Here is an 18,268-nt window from a genome sequence, read left to right on the forward strand (position 1 = left end):
TTTATACTATAGGACCAACAAATCCTTCATTTCAAATCTCACACAATCATTAAAGACCAATTTTGAAAAATCATTTGAAATTATTTGAGTGTTCTATTGATTTTCATAGGGGTCTCTTTTAATCGAAGTGCTCTCTTTTGAAGTGCCCACAGCATCATTAGCATCATGAATTTTTTCTTATTATTATGATTCCATTTTTAACAGTCAAAGGCTTTGCCTGTGATCCCTGCAGCTCCCCAATATCACCTGCCTCAACTTCTTGAAATACAACTTTTGCAAGATCTCAGATTGCACTTTGCAATGAATATGGATTCAATTTGCACAAGATAGTGTGAGGTTTGCCACACTTCAATCAAGGCAAGACCAACCCTATAGCAGAGGGTTTCTGGGCTCCACGCCTCCTCTCCCAGCTGTCTGACCTCACTGCAGTGGTGCCAAGCAGTACCACTCACACTGAGTCCCACCTTGGGCTTCCAAAACCCTTTCTTCTTCTCTGCCTCGGATTTCTCTCTGTAAACATGAAATGCCACCTCCCCACTGTAGGCACATCCCCACCTCTCCTTCATGAGACAATTCTCAGGCATATTCTACCCAGTTCTTTAGAGGGTATCCAGCGTCATTGGGCCCCAGTGGTCCACAGGGGCACCCAGCTCAATAACTCACTCTCTTGGCTGACTCCCTGCAAAGCTAGTATCTCTCTCCCTGCCCGTGCCCCCATCCCAACCTCTCAGCATCACCCTCCAACCACCTGCCCCCAAGTCCTGGGTTCAGGCTTTGCTTTCAGGAGAACTCAAATAAAGACAGCCACAAAGATATTTCCATGAGAGGAAGCACAGCCCTGAGATGCATACAGTGTTGAATAGGGAAGGGCTTGGAGTGTGAGCTAATTTTATATGTAATCAATTATTTTTGAAAATCTGTATTTTCTATAGCTTTTGCTTCTCAACACAATTGCCCTAGCTCCAGATAATTACATAATAAATACTCAGATAAGGAAGATTCCCTGAACTATCCTTTCTCTATTTTACAGACAAAGATACTGAGGATGGGAGAACATAAGCAACTTGCAGGAGATCCCATAACTGGTAAATAGAGCAGAGTTGGAAGCTGGAATTCACGCCAAGGTTTCTCACTCACCAGCTTTATAACCTTAAGCAGCCTTCACTTCTTTGAGCCTCGGTTTCCTTCTGTAACTCACAAATGGCACAAACAGTATAGGGCAGTTCTACACATTAAAGTCCATTCACACGAGTGTGCCTGTCTGTGAGCTGTAAATGTTTGAGACATTACTACCAATATCTTCCTCCATGTAATAAGATGTGTGTACTTCCTAATAGCACACTTCTCCCCCTATTTGGTGAATGAGAAAAAGAAGAGAGACATATTTTGTAGATTTTAAAGTCCAGTATACCTTCAAGGAATTAATTTTACTGCTATGCAAGCTTGGACCACTCACTTGCCTTCTCTGACTTTTACAGTTGTCAGAACAATTCAATGAGCATTAAGATTTCTTCTAGGCATGATACTTTATGACCTCATGGAATTCGTGTCAGCCAAGCATTGGTTCAACCCATCTAAAGACATCATAGGCCCTAGAATTTAGTTTCCCAAGCCCTTCAAATCTTCTTCATATAAAATAATGATAATAATAAAATTGAATTCCCAGAAGATATCCTGTCTCCATTTTACAGATGAAAGAAGTGAGTTCTGAGAAGTGCTGTAAATAATAATACCAATTAACAACAACAATTGCCACTTCTGAGTAGTTAGTATGAGCAAGGCACTGTCTTAAGCACTTTACAGGTATTATTTCACTAAATTCTTGCCTCAATCAAACGAGGGATGTGCTTGCTTATCTTTAAGGGTTCTTCCTCATTTTTCATTGAGGAAACTGAGGCTCAGAGAAGTCCCCACCCCATCTCTGAACTGCCTCAGCTGAGCAGAGAGAGAGATCTTACCCCGGAGGTACTGGTCCAGGCCAATGGTTTTCTGGAAAAACAGCGTCAACTTGTGCTCAACGTGGCAAATGACGTGGGAGAATACATCATCATCCGTCAGCAGGACAAGCACACTGCTGGTCACATTGTAGGTGTGTCCACTGTACTGGATGCTGGTCTGAGGGTTTGGGAGCTCGTGTTTGTTTTTAAGCCAGGTCACAGTAACCTGGTGTGTTGCGAACCCTGAGGATGTGTAGGTCAATCGGATCCTTGTGCCGGGCTCAGATCGCTGAAGGGGGCCTTGCAACTTGTAAGGCTGCACACTCCGGCCTGCAAGGATAGACCCCTCCCATGAGAGGGCACAGAAGTGCCTGAACCCCAGTGTGAACAAATACACAGCATCTGCCAAGAAGCCCATTGCTTCCTCTTTCATAAGATGTAAAGGTTATGTTCTCATAGGAACCAGTTTCCGAATCTGGTATCAGAGGCCAATGAAACTGTAGAATGGGAAACAGCAGTTTGTAAGGAGGTAAACTTCTACAGATACTGCATAGTGGACACTCACTTGGCACTTACCCTGCCTACAGGCTCTTCCCTAAGTCACTGAGTTCTCATGGCAGCCCTCAGAAGTGGGAGCTGTTACTATTCCCATTTCACAGATGAGGAAACTGAGGCCAGACAGGCTAAATAACTTGTTAAGGTCCACTAGACAGTGGCTGAGCTGGGATCTTAGCCAGGTAGTCAGGCTCCATGGTCAGCACCCCTTACTGTCACTCAGCCCTACCCTCAGTCTTTGAAAATGGAAGAGAACCTCACTTCTCAGAGGCCAGGTCATGGAGAAGACGTTAGAACCATAGAGAAAAGGTTAGGAGCACAGGCTTTAGGATCTCACTCCACCCAAGTTTACGTTTCCAGCTCTCCACTGGAGCCCAAGCAACTTAACCCTCAGAGTCTCAGTTTTCTCATCTGTAAAATGGGGATGATTTGTTTTTTATAGAAGAATGGCTTAAATTTTATAACAATTATTCATCTCATTTTGATATCTGGAGTATAATTAAAGTCAGACTTCCTTTGTTTAGCCATTAGGTTTGATGAAGTACATTTTTCTTTTCTTTCTTTTTTTAAATTTTATTTTACTTTAAGTTTTGGGATACATGTGCAGAATGTGCAGGTTTGTTACATAGGTAAACCTGTGCCATGGTGGTTTGCTGCACTTATCAACCCATCACCTAGGTATTAAGCCCCGCATACATTAGCTTTTGGTCCTGAGGCTCTCCTTCCCCTCACCCACTGCAAAAGGCCTTGGTGTCTGTTGTTTTCCTCCCTGAGTCCATGTGTTCTCATTATTCGGCTCCTACTTATGAGTGAGAACATGCTGTGTTTGATTTTCTCTTCCTGCATTAGTTTGCTGAGGATAATGGCTTCCAGCTTTATCCACGTCCCTGCAAAGGACACAATCTCATTCCTTTTTATGGCTGCACAGTATTCCATGGTGTATATGTACCACATTTTATTTATCCAGTCTATCACTGATGGGCATTTGGGTTGATTCCATGTCAAGGAATTAATTTTACTGCTTTGCTATTGTGAGTAGTGCTGCTATGAACATACGCATGTACATATCTTTGTAATACAATGATTTATATTCCTTTGGGTATGTACCCTGTAATGGAATTGCTGGGTTAAATGGTATTTCTGGTTCTAGATCCTTGAGGAATCGCCACACTGTCTTTCACAATGGTTGAACTAATTTACATTCCCACCAACAGTGTAAAAGCATTCCTATTTCTCCATGGCCTCGCCAACATCTGTCATTTCTTGAGTTTTTAATACTTGATATTCTGACTGGTGTGAGATGGTATCTCATTGTGGTTTTGATTTGCATTTCTCTCAGAGTTAATTAATAAATTAAGGGATGTAACTAAGTAGAATATGTGGCACACAGTAATCACTATATAAATGGTAACCATCAGCACCATATATTCACAATGACCATCCAAGGAATTATTAATCGTATTTTTATTTTTATTTTTTATTTTTATTTTTATTTTTATTTTGAGGCGGAGTCTTCACTCTGTCGCCCAGGCTGGAGTGCAGTGGCACCATCTCGGCTCACTGCAAGCTCCGCCTCCCGGGTTCGCGCCATTCTCCTGCCTCAGCCTCCGGAGTAGCTGGGACTACAGGCGCTCGCCACCGTGCCCGGCTAATTTTTTGTATTTTTAGTAGAGACGGGGTTTCACCGTGTCAGCCAGGATGGTCTCGATCTACTGACCTCGTGATCCGCCCGCCTCGGCCTCCCAAAGTGCAGGGATTACAGGCGTGAGCCACCGCGCCCGGCCTATTAATCGTATTTTTAATATTAACAGATAAAGAAAAGGCTCAGGGAGGGTTAGTGACTCATCCAAGGGCCTCACAGTGAACAGAATTGACATTGTAACCCAGGAGTTCTGACTCCAAGTCAAGGCCTTTTTCTGTTACTTCATAGCTGCCTCTACTTCTGCACAGTTGCTTCTATATTAAATGACCTTTAATATTGTCCTACTTGCAGCTCAGCTCTAGGCTAGGCACTATGGAGACTGCAGTCACTGCAGATAACTTGCTATGGGTCCCATTGTCCAGATGCCAGGCAGGAGTCAAGGAAAAGAATCTTAAGCAGGGCTCTTTGAGGTGGGTGTAAGAATTGTCATTGCACTGATGGAAAACTTGACTCAGAAAGGGAGTTGCGGCCAGGTGTGGTGGCTCACGCCTGTAATCCCAGCACTTTGGGAGGCCGAGGCAGGTGGATCACCTGAGGTCAGGAGTTCAGGAATTCAGGAAGAAATAAATATCAGAAATAGAGCATTTAAAATTGAGATTTGAGAAGAGACTTGAGATAACACTAAGCTTTGTATTCTCAGGCAGGATAGGAAAGAAAAATGCAGAAAAACACATTGAATTTTTGAACAGACATGCCTACATTCTAACCCCAGCTATGCTGTTTGGAACCTCTGAGACCTTGGTCCCCGTGCTAGCTCTGGGCTCTGTTGTAGGTTCAGATAACATATTTGAGGATGCCTAGTGTGCAGTAAATGCTCTACGGGTGTCAGCCAGTAGGAGCAGAGACACAGAGTGGGGAGTGCGTAAGAGGTGAGGGTGCTGATGAAGGCATTTATGAGCCAGGTTGGGGAAGGATAGCTGCAATGCTTTGTTAACACCAAAGAGAAAGGGGCCTAAATGCCAGAAAAGGAAGGGGCTGCCCTTCCCCCTGCAGAGCACGGGGCCCCACAAAGCTACATAGGGGAGCCGTATAATGAAAAGGATGCTCCCAGGGGGTTAATGTTGCAGCAGTGGGCCAGATAGACTGTATGCAGGCAAAAGAGAAAAATAAGAGAAGAAAAACCCAGCATGAGTCAATAAAGAAATATTGTAACTTGCTCCTGATCAGAAAGGACCAGTTTCCAGTTTTTCAACCAGACCTGTGTATCCTGCTGGGTGAGTGTTTTTCTTATTTCTGCTGGACAACAGACAAAAAGGCACGGAGAAATTGAAAGCTGAGTGGGATCATTCTCCTTAAGAATCCTTACAGCAGCCAGGTAGAGGCCAATTCCGTCAGGGAAAGAGAGAAGGGGAGGTAGAAGGCCCTGGTGGGAAGACGGGCTGTTGTTGCCGGTCCGGCACCCGTCCACCCTTGCTCTGGCAGTGGCCTGCACTGTAATACTCGTACACAGAGGCAAACACCCTCACCGCCCAAAAGGGACTGTCCTTTCTGGCTTCATGTGGTTCTGCAGAGCTGTGAGTCCACATGCTGGCTTATTCCTAGTTCGCCAGGCCCGGCCAATCCTAATAACCTCCACCCACCCTCTCGGACACTGTCTGCCTCCACCACCCAACAGGCCCACTCTGGACTGATAATTCATTCTCCCAAGCTGGTCCAAGCTGGACCAAAGGAAAGCAGCCCGCGCTCTCTGAATCTGAACTGCCAGCAGGCAGCTCCCTCTTGTGGGGAAAATCATTTGAGGACAGAAAAAGTGAGAGAGATCGGAGGTAGAGGAGATTCCGGAAGGCAAGGCCCGCCAGAAAAACTATCAGCAGAGCCAACAGACAACCCACAAAATGGGAGAAAATCTTCACAAACTATGCATCCGACAAAGGTCTAAGATCCACAATCTATAAGGAACTTACATAAATTCACAAGTAAAAAAACAACACCATTAAAAACTGGGCAAAGGATGTGAACAGCTACTTTTCAAAAGAAGACATATCCGCGGCAAACAAGCTTGTGAAAAAATGTTCAACATCACTAATATTAAAGAAATGCAAATAAAAACCACAATGAGATACCATCCCACACCAGCCAGAATGGCTGTTATTAAAAAGTCAAAAAATAACAGGCTGTACACCAAACTCCAACACACAATTTACCTATATAAAAACCTGCACATGGGCCCTGAACCTAAAATCAAAGTGTAAAAACAAAACAAAACAAAACAAAAGGTAATATAAAAAAACACTCAAAAAAGGGAGAAAGTGAAGAGGACAAGGAAAAAGAGAAGAATGGAAGGAGAAGGAAAGTGAGGGGGAAAAGGAAGGGGAGAGGAGGAGGAAGATCTGTTCTGACCCCGTGTAAGGGTCTGCCCTGGCCCTAGGTAAAGGCGTGCACTGACTCAAAGGTCCTGTCCTGACACTATGTAAGTGCCTGTTCTGACTCTATGTAAGGGGCTGCACTGACCCTATGTAAGGGCCTGTCTGACCCCATGTAAGGGCTTGTCTGACCCACTGTAAGGGCCTGTCCTGACCCCATGTAAGGGCCTATGCTGACCCTGTGTAAGGGCTTGTCCTGACCCCATGTAAGGACCTGTCTGACCCACTGTAAGGACCTGTCTGACCCACTCTAAGGGCCTGTCCAACCGACTGTAAGGGCCTGTCCTGACCCCGTGTATGGGCCTGCACAGACCCTCTTTTCCAGCTGAATTCAGAATTCTGGCCTCTCTTTAAAGGTGCCATCCAGAAACTTTCAACTGTGCCAGTCTTGATTAATAGCCTTTCTATAAGGCACTTTGGTGCTCAGCAGTCCTTAATCTCTGCCATTTCTTGCAGTCAATTGTTAAGGTGGAGAACTTTCAACATCAAGAATGCATGGAATTAGGGAAGAGAAGTCCCACCCTTTCTTCTTGGGGAGGGTGTGGAGGAAGGCATAAGGAGTGGAGTTTGGGGGCGAATGCGTGAGAGTTTTATCACCAGCTGAGGGTATCCTTCCATCCTTCACCATCACCTGATGCCGCCCTGAGTCTCCGACCCTCCCCAGCCATGCTGCCCACAGGGGATGTCGAGAGGGGCTGGGTCAGAGGCTGCACCCACCTTTCCCCTGCCTGTGCACCTGGCCTTGCAGGGTGACATTGGCCTTGAGCGGGGGCTGCTCATCGTGGACAACCCAGCAAGCAAACTCACGCTCCTCCGGCGTGACCTCTGCCTGCCACGTGTGCTCCAGAGAGTATGTCCCATCTCGATTTCTGGTGGCCTGAGGGGACGCCAGGGTCTGGATCATGCGCCTGTTCTCCATCCAGGTGAGTCGCAGGTGGGCGGGATAGAAGTGGAGGACATGGCAGGTGAGATTCACTCTGTCTTGCACACGTACACGGGTCCCAGAGGTTTCAGTGGTGATCTTCAGGGTGGGGACAACTAGACAGAGGAATAGGAAGTAAGATCTGGTGAAATCAGCCCCTGCCTGTGGCCACCCATGCTTTCCTCTCCAGGGACCAGCCCCAAGGTCTCTCGCCTTTTTGTAAAGAAATAATTTTTTCTTGTATGCACAATGTAAAGCAAATAGGGCTAAATGTTAATATTCATTAAATATGGGTAAGGATACAGGGGTGTCTACTATATTCTGTGTTTTTGAAATATTTCATATCAGAAAATGTAATTTTAAGAATTAGTAAAAGGTGATGCCCATGAGGACAGGGACTTTATTTTGCTCGTTGCTGCATCCCCAGCACTGAGCACAGTGTCTGGCATACAGTGGCTATTCATTATTATTAAATTAATAATAAACATTTTAATTAAAAAACTGTAACAATGACATTAATAGAACAAAGATGTTTAGAAAGGGAGTCTGGGGCCAGATAATAACAAGATGAAACATTCATAAGTAAGTTACTGTATGCCAGGCACCGTTATGTGTGTTTTATAAGGAATAATTCATTTAATCTTCACAGGACACCTATGAAGTAGGTCCTCATCTTATTCCTATTATATAAAGAAACTGGCATTAAATAGTCACATAACTCGCAAGATCCCACAAGTTATAAAGTGGCACAGGTAGGATTAAAACCCAGACAGTAAACCCCTGGAACCTGTGCTTATAACCACAATACACACGATCAGAAATCAATGAGGAATTTCATTTCCCCATTTATGAAATGAAGCTTTGGGCAAAACCCCTGAAAGCTGGATGCTTCCAGGGTTAATGTCCACCCCACCTGACTGCCCATTCACCTCGGAGCACTTGGGAGAGATTCATGGTTGTTTTCAGGGGCTCTACCAGGGCCCTGTGGGTGACTTCGCAGGTGATCTCAGATGAGACATCCTGTCGGGTCAGTGTCACCCATGCCTTGCTGGTGATGAAGTCATTGCCTTCATTGTCAGGCACCAGGCGCTGAGCTGAGGCTGGATGTTCATCACTGTCCTTCAACCAGGTAACATTGAAGTCCCGGGAGAAGTCCTTGGAGTTGAAGGGGCCAGCAGTACAGTTGAAAGGCACCGAGTCTCCAGGGCTTGTCCTCTGAGATGGACCAGTCAGAGAGATGAAGGGCTGTCCAGCTAAGGAAAGAGCAACTGTGACTGCACACTGAGGATGGGACACACCCCACAGGCACCAGTGGCACCAGAGCTGTGTCAGGCCCTGGGGACCTACTATGTGCTGTATCTGGTTCCATCTTCAGGCAGCACATCAGCATTTGATCAAAAGAAAACAAGCAAATGCAAATGTGATTACGACTGAGCCCAATGCCCTCAAGGAAACCCAAAGAGTGCACAGATGGAGAATATGGGGAGGACTTATTCTAGAAGGGCAGCTGGGGAAGAATTCCTTGAGGAGGTGACATATCATTAAGCTGAAACCGAGGAATGAATAGGAGCCAGCCATGGGAAGGGACAGAGGAAGGACATTCCAGACAGCAGGGATAGCAGGAGAGAAGGACCTCGGGCAGGAATAGCTTGGTGGGCTTGAGAAACCAAGAAGTCTGTAGGACCCTAGTGTCATGGCAAAGAGGTCCAGAGTGAGAAGAGCCTGGGGACCATGGTGATAATCTTGATTCTATTCTGAGAGTGATGGGAAACCAGACGAGACTTTGATAGAGGGGCAAAGTGGTCTGATGTACATTTTTTTAGAAGATAACTGGGGTTGTGTGGAGAATGGGAAGGAGGGTGGCAGGAATGGAAGCAGGGACACCAGTGGGGAAGCTGGTACAGGCCTCCAGGCCGAGGTGATGGTAGCCTGGACTAGGGTGGTGAGAAAAGGAGACTCAAGACACATTTGGAAGATACAGCCCACAGGACTCAGTGACGGGCAGGATAGGGGATGAGGGACAGAATGAATTATGGATCAACAATTCCCAGGTTTTCTCTAGAGCAGCTGTGTGGGTGGTAGCTCTACGCTTTGAGATAGGAAGAACTCGAGAAGGACCGAGTTGGGATAGGAAGGGAATGGTGATGAATCAGGATTTCCACTGTGGATGTAAGTTTATAAGGACTTGAATGTAAAGTCAAGAATCACCCCAACAGGGATGGTTGGCCCTCCTACTCGGGTCCCTCCCATCAACACCTCACTAGACCCCCGTCGTCTGCTTGCTTACCTCCAGTGACAGGGAGCACTCTCCATGAAAAGCAGCTCCATTTACCCTCACACACAGCTAGGACTATGACAAAATATTTCCTGCTTCTGGGATATAACCTGAGACCTGTCTCCCAGAATTTTTCCAGGAAAACTGCAGGATGAGACTCACCCCTCCTCCTAAAGACAGCCCTGCAGAGCTCTGGAGCAGGAACCTCCCCAAGTCTTCGCAGCATTCCCTGAGCCCCTGCTCTGCACCGGGTCAGGAGCTGGGTGCTGAGACCACAGAGATGAGTCAGACAGGACCCCTACCCTTGAGAAGCATCTGGTCAGGTGCGGGGGAAAGGCAAATAAACAACCAATGACAAGCAGGATGACAGGCAGAGGGCAGCGCAGGAGGCCATAGGAACTCATCCTCTTAGCACACAGCTCTAGTACCTTCTGAACTGTGCTCTGCCCTTATCACCCACCCTGCACACAGCACCATGTGGTTCAGAAAACACTTTCAGCCGTGTATGCTTCTTTTCCTCCACATCCCAGCTATGGGAGGCTGGTATTATTGTCCCCACTTTCAGAAGAGGAAACAGAGACTCAGAAAGGTCTCGTGACTTGCTCAAGGTCACACAGCCTATCAGTGGCTAAGGAAGGAGGGTAAGAAGGCTGGTCTGACTTTGGGTCCAGGACTCTTCCATGCCTCCAATGCTGGAGGCTCCATCACTCTGGCGACTTCTCTCTCTCTTTCTTTCTCTCTCTCTGTCTTTTCCACCCTTACACCCTTTCTGATCCAGAACAGGTAGCCACCCAGACTAGAGCTGACATCAAGAAATCTGGGAGGTGGGCTCTTCTTTTACCTCCTGACCTCCCCTGAGCCCCTCACCATTAGGCCACTTCCTCCTCTGATCCCCCAGCTCCCACCAACTCCCTTTATCCACAAGGTCTACATTGAAGAAAAGATGAAAAATAGCACCTGACTGGCAGGAAAACAGTTCGGTCACGTCTTCTGAGACTCAGTCTCCCTTCAGGAAGACACGGTGGCTGGATTTGGTCATTCCTGGGGGTTTCCTTGCCTGCCCTGAGGGTCTCTCTGGACAGGAATCAGGACTCACCTGTGAGTCCCAGCAGAAGGGTGGGCAGGAGGGAGCCCAGGGCCCACCCAGGTGTGGTAGCCATGGTGAGAGACTCACAGTGCTCCTGGTCTGTTCCCGGTGACAACCACTGGATAAGGCCCTGAAAGAGCCCAGGAGCCACTGACCAGCCTCTGACAGCCTGGAGCAGACCTTATACTTCCCAGTTGCTCACCCCACCCCATTCCCTGCCATGCCTGGAGCAGAGGCTTGAGCCACAGTGAGAGAAGTGGTCATTGTGGCCAAGGCCTCCTTCCAAGCCCCAAACCTTCAGGCCTGTGGTGTCTAGCCAGCGAGGCATCTGGAGCCTTTCACTGGGTTCCAACCTCTCTGATTCCCCATGAGCAAGACAGGGAAGTGGTTGAGCTCTGCCTCAAGCTTCAAGCCACAAAGCTGGCCTCTGATAGGCTGAGCCTTGATGTCCCTTCTCCTGGAGGCTCCTCCATGCTGAACAAGCAGCATTAAAAGCCTGCCCTGTCCCAGACCCAGACATGGCTTCTGGGAATGCAGAATGGATCAGACATGGGCCCAGAGGGTTGAGAAGTGAACCTCGACATACACAACCACGTGCAACCAAGAAAGACCCTAGACTTTGAAACCCAACCCTTGCCTCATGGCTTCACTAGGCTTGCACAATGGCAGCACGGATTACCCGTGGCCCAAAATAGTCTACTAGGCTCCAAGTTGGGGAAACATGAATTTGAAACACAGCCACCAGTTTCCCTGACCTCCCTATGAAAACAGCCTCTCCCTTTGGTCTCTCTATTTCCTTACCCTGCATTACTTGGCTTTCCAATGGTTAGCCCTGATGTATACTTATTTGTTTTTATCCACTTCCCTCATGAAAAATAAATGATTTGCCCTGAAGACTACTGATCTTTATTCATGGCTGTAACCAGCAGCCACACAGTGCCGGGCACAGAAGAGATACTCGGTAATAACAAATGAACCTTTGGGGCCAGGTATGATTACAAAGCAGCCAAGCCTGGCCTGCTCCCCGGCCATCCCATCTCTTTGGGGTCTGTACGCTCAGCTAAAGTGGAGGGAGAGGAAAGAGAGGAGTTGTCAGCCTGGGGGAGGTCGTTACAGAAACTCCCCCCAACCTCACAACCCCCCCCCCACCACCCAGCCAAGCAAGGCACCCTAAAATGACTCCTAGATATTGGGTGCCTGCAGGAGGAGGAGGCTGGCTTCTCTTTTTCCAGGTGTCTCCTGAAGCAACAGTGAATTTGTTGATCCACCTTGATGTTTCCCTGAGCAAGAGAAAAAGGAACTGAAAAGAGACGGCAGGGTAGAGGGACGGGGTGGCAGGGCAGCAGCTCAAGCTTCCTCCTTGCAGAGTAGCAAGGGGGTGAAGTCCATGGAGAGATCCCCACTGAAAGGAGGGAGCTGAGCTTAGAGCATCCCACTCAAGAGAGATGACCACTGGCAAGAGGGCCTAGCAGTAAGAGACTGCAGCATGGACTCCAGCGGGGAGCTGTGAACCTGAATCAGATCATGCATAAGAGAGACTGTGCAGCAGACTGTGTACCCCCACAGCATACACACATGGGCACACCCACACGCACATGCATGCATGCATGCACACATTCAGGATCCTCCTAGGAATCCACACCTGTGCCCTAGGAGGCAGCTGGCTTCCAGAGTCCAGCCATAGTGAACAGAGCATTGTTGAACAGAGCATAGTGAACAGAGCATTGTTGGGTAAAAGGTCCCTCTTTTTCCATCTTCCCTCCCAGGCCCTAACACACCAGATGATAGACAGGCCCAATTCAGGGAAAGGAGGAGGAACAAAAGGATGCTTTACCTCCATCCCTTCCAGATCCTTCAGCAGGGACTTGGGGGCAACATTGGGCTGGGGTGAGGGGAAGAGGTGGATGCTGAACTAGACGTAATTGTTGGTGTTTTCAACCAGACTAGTTTGGACTGGCCTTAACAGGGCCTGACACAGAATAGTTATTTTATTTTGATAAAATTATTCATCTACCCTCAGTTCCTTGGTGACATTAGCCACATTTCAGGGGCTCAATAGTCACATGTGGCTACTGGCTACCATAGCAGACAGTGAGGTCTTGGGTGAAACATTCCTTCATCAGGGAAGTCTTTTCTACCTAATATCTCCCCGTAGGTTCAAATACGTCTCTTGCAGAGCATTTATCACAGTTATAATTAAATTGTTAACTCGAAACTAGTTGCATAATAATTCTTTCCCTTATTAGACTGTGGGCTCTGAAGCACAGGGACCATGTTCTTGGTCACTAGTGTAAATAAGTGCTGGATGAATGTTTGTTGGATGGATGGATGGGTGGATGGATGGATGGGTGGATGGATGGATGGGTGGATGGATGGATGGGTGGATGGACCCATGGATAAACAAACTAGGAGGAAGGTATGTGCTACAGGGCAAGGGAAAGAAGGAAGCACTCCCACTGAGAAAGCAAAGAAGGCTTCCTGGAGGAAGTGGGCTTCTTTTAGGGTTCCTTTCTCTGCCCTCCAGCTTAATCATACCATTTACACAGAAGGAGAAGACTGGCGACACCCAGGCTAAGCTGCAGTGGGTGGGCAGCCATGGGCGGCCTGCCTTGTGAGGCTGGAAGGCTAAAGGGGAAGTGGTGAAGATGGAGTTTTCCAAGGGATGGCCTGAGGAATGCCAAGTTACCCACAGGGCTCACCCAGGCTGGGCCATGCATCCACTGGGTAAGGCTCAGCTTCCTCTGAGTAGAGTCACGTCAGTCTCCTTCCTTATTCTAGCACTGGCAAGAATTGGCTGTCACCTACTCTATAAGCATGACCTTTTATAGGAGCTGGGGACCTAAAAGCCCTCATCATGAATATGGGCCCCCGTGCTGGCCTAACAGGCTGAGGGACCAGAAAGGACAGAGAGCTGCTAGGTCTTCAGAAAAGGGACATTGGGCCAGGCACGGTGGCTCACACCTGTAATCCCAGCACTTTGGGAGGCCGAGGCAGGCAGATGACAAGGTCAGGGGTTCGAGACCAGCTTGACCAACATGGTGAAACCCCATCTCTACTAAAAATACAAAAATTAGCCAGGCATGGTGGCATGCGCCTGTAATCCCAGCTACTCGGGAGGCTGAGGCAAGAGAATCGCTTGAACCCGGGAGGCAAAGGTTGCAGTGAGCCAAGATCTTGCCAGTGCACTCCAGCCTGGGGACGGAGCAAGACTCTGTCTCCAAAAAAAAGGACATTGATACCCCTAAAATCCAACTCCTTGCTCCAAGGACCCATGGATCTTTTACCCTCACCCCATCTTCTTAGACTCATCCTCGACAAGCTGCACATGTCACTCTGAGCCTCCTGCGAACACAGGTCCATGTCTCCCCAACACAATGATCAGCCTCCTTGGGGACAGGAACCCTTCCTTGTCCACTTGCTCCATGTCTGAGACCTCACTGCCTTGCACAGCCCCTGACACTGAAGAGCCCCTGAACATACATGTGTTAAATCAATTTGTTTGATTATTGATTTACTTACTCCTCCATCAGTTCTTTATAGAGTGCCAATTATGTAGCAGGCATCATTCGGAGCACTGAGCAAGTGAGCAGTGAGCAAGATAGTAAAAACAAAGGAATAACTAGGCAGTATAATTCCAGGGAGGTTAACTGGTAAGAAGAAAAATAAGGCAGGGGATAGAGAGTGGCGGGGGTATATTTTAGACCATGTGCACAGGAAGCCTTTTCTGGGAGGGGCCTATGAGCTGAGACCTGAATGAAGGAAGTGGAAGTCACAGGGAGTTCTAGGAAAAGAATGTTCCAAAGAGAGGAATGCACTTGCAGGGCAGGCATGAGCTGGGCATACGTGAGCCACAGCAAGGTCACTTGGTGGGAGCAGAGTGAGGGGACAGATGGTCATGGGAGAAACTGCAGGACTTGATCTTGGAGGCTGTGTGCTGATGAGGTAGGAGTATAATCTGTGTGCAATGCCTTGGGCAGAGAGCAGTACCGGAGCAGGATCCAGGTCGCAGATTGCAAACTCACACTCTGGTGGCTGTGTGTATGTGTGTGTTGGAGGAGGGACAGACTGGAGGTGGGTAAGGAAGGAAGCAGGGGAGAAGAAGAAGCAAGAGGCCACTGCAGTTGGGGATGGCTGGACACAGGACTCTGGAGCTGGGGGAGAGATATTTGCAAGTTGTCAACTTGTGGATAGTTTCCACATGGACATTGCATAGGATGAAACCACCTCGGGAAAGAAGAGATCGGGGGAGAGGAAGAGGGGGAAGGAAGGTCCTGGGGCTGGGATTCTGATCTGGCTCTGCCACCAATTTGCAGGGTGAGCTTGGGCCATCTCTCTGGGCTTTGGATTCTACAGCTGGACATGGAGGGAACTGATCTAGGTGATCTCTAAGGATCCTTCTTCTTTGAATATTCACAGGCCTGGTTTCATTTCCTGTACCCAGGAGTTTCAGTCTGGGCCGGGGCTCCACTCACCCCACTGCTGAGCCTGCTGGTTATCTGACCCCTGCATTGCATAGGGCCCCACTCTCAGAGGGACCCGCACTTGATTTACTGCTCTGCTGTTACTGTTTTGAAACATTTAATTATTCTGGGACATGCTCTGCTAATTATGTGGCCAGTGCTACCATGTGCCTTTGATCTACTGCTGTGAGGTGAGGCAGGAGCACAACATGGCTGGTGGGAGGTCCCCCAGGTTGTTGGGTGCCAGGACCAAGGGCCCTTGCTGGACCCCTCTGAGAACTCCTAGTCCCTGCTATCACCAACACCACCCTCCCAATGCCTCCCCAGACTCAGCAATTCCAGAAAGATAACCTTGGCATTCCTGAACTTCCTTTTCCTCTTTCCTTCAGAAACTGATCAAATAGTCAAGCGTAAAGGCCAAAACCGTGGAATTCTGATATAGACCAGGATTTCCGAAGATACGAGCCATGGACTGACATGCAGATCACAGCCCCACCCCAGATGTAGAATCCTACAGAGGTCCTAAAATCTGCAGTTGAACAAACTAAACAAAACAGTATTCTGACTGAGTTAAAACTTAAGAACTACTGATTTAAACTAATGACCCAGAGGAGTTCAGGATGATGACTTGATGGGGGCATTGATGCTGCCTGCACTGGGGGGTGGGGAGAAGGAGGGAAGCCAGGGAGAGATTAACTACTCAGCCACAGGCTCCTTGTCCTTCATGTCTCAGCTCAAATGTCCACCCCAGGAAGCCTTCCCTGACTCCAGCACACAGTGAGCTGAGACCCTGCTCCAAGCTCCCTCAACTCCTGACCTTAGCAGAGCACCTGTCACACCTTCTTATCATTGGTGACTGTCACTACTGCTAGACTGCATGCACCATGGAGGCCAGGAATGGGGACTCTCTTGATCTCCATGGTATCTGCAACACCTAGCACAAGATGTAGCACAAATAAGATGCTCGACAAATACTTGTTCAATGAATGAATGAAGAGAGTTTGGACGTGTAGGGTCAAGGGAATCTTTCAGTCCTAAGAATCTGACACTTACCTTGCAGTGAAGGCTGGTTACTGCCTCTTGCCTGAGGAGACCCTATAGAGGGCTAGCACTATAATTCCCCTCCCCTGGCTGATCTTAAAGTGATGGAAAAAAGACTGACAGGGAAAATTTAGACTAAGGTGTTAAAGGCTAACATACTATTTCACCCTTCAATATTGGTTGTGATTTCCAAAATGCTATTTGCTAACCCCACTGAGCATCTCACTGGGAAGATCCAAGCCATTGAGGAAAGAAAACAAGCAAAAGAGATTTAAGGGTTAAAGAAACCCTCTTTTGATATTTCACATCATCCCAACAAACTTCTCTGCTGCAGGAGCTGAAGACTTCAGCCACTACAGGTGGACTAACCCCAGTGACCCCTATCTCCATGAGAGCAAGCAGATACAATAATGGGAGATGATGGGTGAAGATCAATGCCTTAACCCCAAAGAATGGCTTTAATGGTGGACTTGTAGGTTGTCAGCACTTAGGTGGGACACATCTGTAGGAAGAGGAGAAGAAAAGGAAACTCAATGAGGTGATTTGCTTGATAACTTACAGAGAGACCAGCAAGCCAGATAGGAACAACTAGGACCAATGAGGAAGTTACAAGAGGTTCATTTCTGCTTAAGAGAAGCAAGAATTTTCTAACAATAAATGCTGTCCAGCAACGAAACTGTGTATCTTTGGGGGGAACTTTCTTTCATCAGGGAAGTGTAAGTATAGAACTCCTGTTAGAGATGCTGGACAAGGAGTCTAGTTGGACTAGATAAATGATTTTCAAGCCATAGGTCACAATGCTTTCATGGGGCATGAAATCAATGTAGTGGACCTAAAACAGCAATTTTTTAAATGGAAAAGATAGAAGAGAGAGGAAAGAAAAGAATGAAAGGAGGAGAAGGGAAAAGTTAGAAGATAGAATAGGAGGTGAGGGGAGGAGAGATAAAAGAAGAGGAATTATGTGAGTTTATCCCACATAGGAAAGGCAAGAACTGTTCACCAAAACTTTTCTCTCTGTGTGTGTGTGTGTGGGCATGCGCACACACACTGGGTGGCAATATAAAGTATATTACTAACTGTGGGTGATAGTCAAAAAGATTGAACACCTCAGGAAGTTGATCTCTAAGATCCTTCAAACTTAGCAGTTATGTGACATGAGGTCCTTAGGTTTTATGTATCAAATTATGAGAATAGGATTCTGAGATTCATTTATTTCTTTTTTTATTCATTTACTCCACATTTATTTAATACCTATTTTAAGCCATACTGGGTGCTAGGGGCAAAGAGATACATTAGAATCAGTTCCTGCCCTCCACTTAAGAGATGGAGATGAACATTTACACAGATCATTATAATACAGTGTAGTATATGCTTCAGTAAGCATTTGGCTAAGATTTATACACCTTTCACCCAGCCCCCTGTGCGAACTGATTTTCTTATCTCCATTTTACAGATGGGGAAAAAAAAAATCAAAGCTCAAATGGTCACACAAAGGGTGAATCCAGGTCCACCCAGCAGAACCAGAATTTGAACCTAAGACCACCAGGAGAGCCTGAATTTCTAACCGCTGGGCTCCACTGGGGTGTGAAGGGCAGGTGGATGGGATATGGAGGCTCAGAGAAGGAAGGCTGACTGCAGCAGCTAGGGGTGGGGTGGGGAAGAGGCCAGGGAAGGCTTCATAGCCAAGGGATCCTTGAGCTATGTCTTGAAGGAAGAAGACTTGGATGGCTTGACAAGGGGGCAAAGCAGAAGCCGCTCAGAGAACAGCAAAATGTGTGCGATGTAGAGCAGGCAGACCTGATGTGAACTTCCGTTCCAGCTTTTACTATCCGTGTGACCCTGGATAAGTCGCCTAACCCCTCTAAACCTCCATTTCTTCATGCATTAGATGGGAGTTATTATGAAACGAGAGATTACGCACCTAAT

At 47.4% G+C, this 18,268-nt stretch overlaps 1 protein-coding gene across 5 annotated transcripts in view; it reads right to left on the reverse strand.

Moving 5' to 3' along the window:
- LOC126929096 (tyrosine-protein phosphatase non-receptor type substrate 1-like) overlaps positions 1-18,268 on the reverse strand; it is a 56,571-nt gene that overhangs the window by 6,855 nt on the left and 31,448 nt on the right. For all 5 annotated transcript variants that reach the window (XM_050745183.1, XM_050745184.1, XM_050745181.1 and 2 more), the window contains 3 exons: positions 8,409-8,732; positions 7,275-7,595; positions 1,959-2,267 (listed from right to left, as the gene is read on the reverse strand). In XM_050745183.1, the coding sequence (XP_050601140.1) occupies positions 1,959-2,267; positions 7,275-7,595; positions 8,409-8,732 (954 nt within the window). The remainder of the gene's footprint in view (positions 1-1,958; positions 2,268-7,274; positions 7,596-8,408; positions 8,733-18,268) is intronic.

The sequence above is a fragment of the Macaca thibetana genome, chromosome 10 (genome assembly GCF_024542745.1).
Source record: "Macaca thibetana thibetana isolate TM-01 chromosome 10, ASM2454274v1, whole genome shotgun sequence".
In the NCBI taxonomy this organism is placed as follows: domain Eukaryota; kingdom Metazoa; phylum Chordata; class Mammalia; order Primates; family Cercopithecidae; genus Macaca; species Macaca thibetana.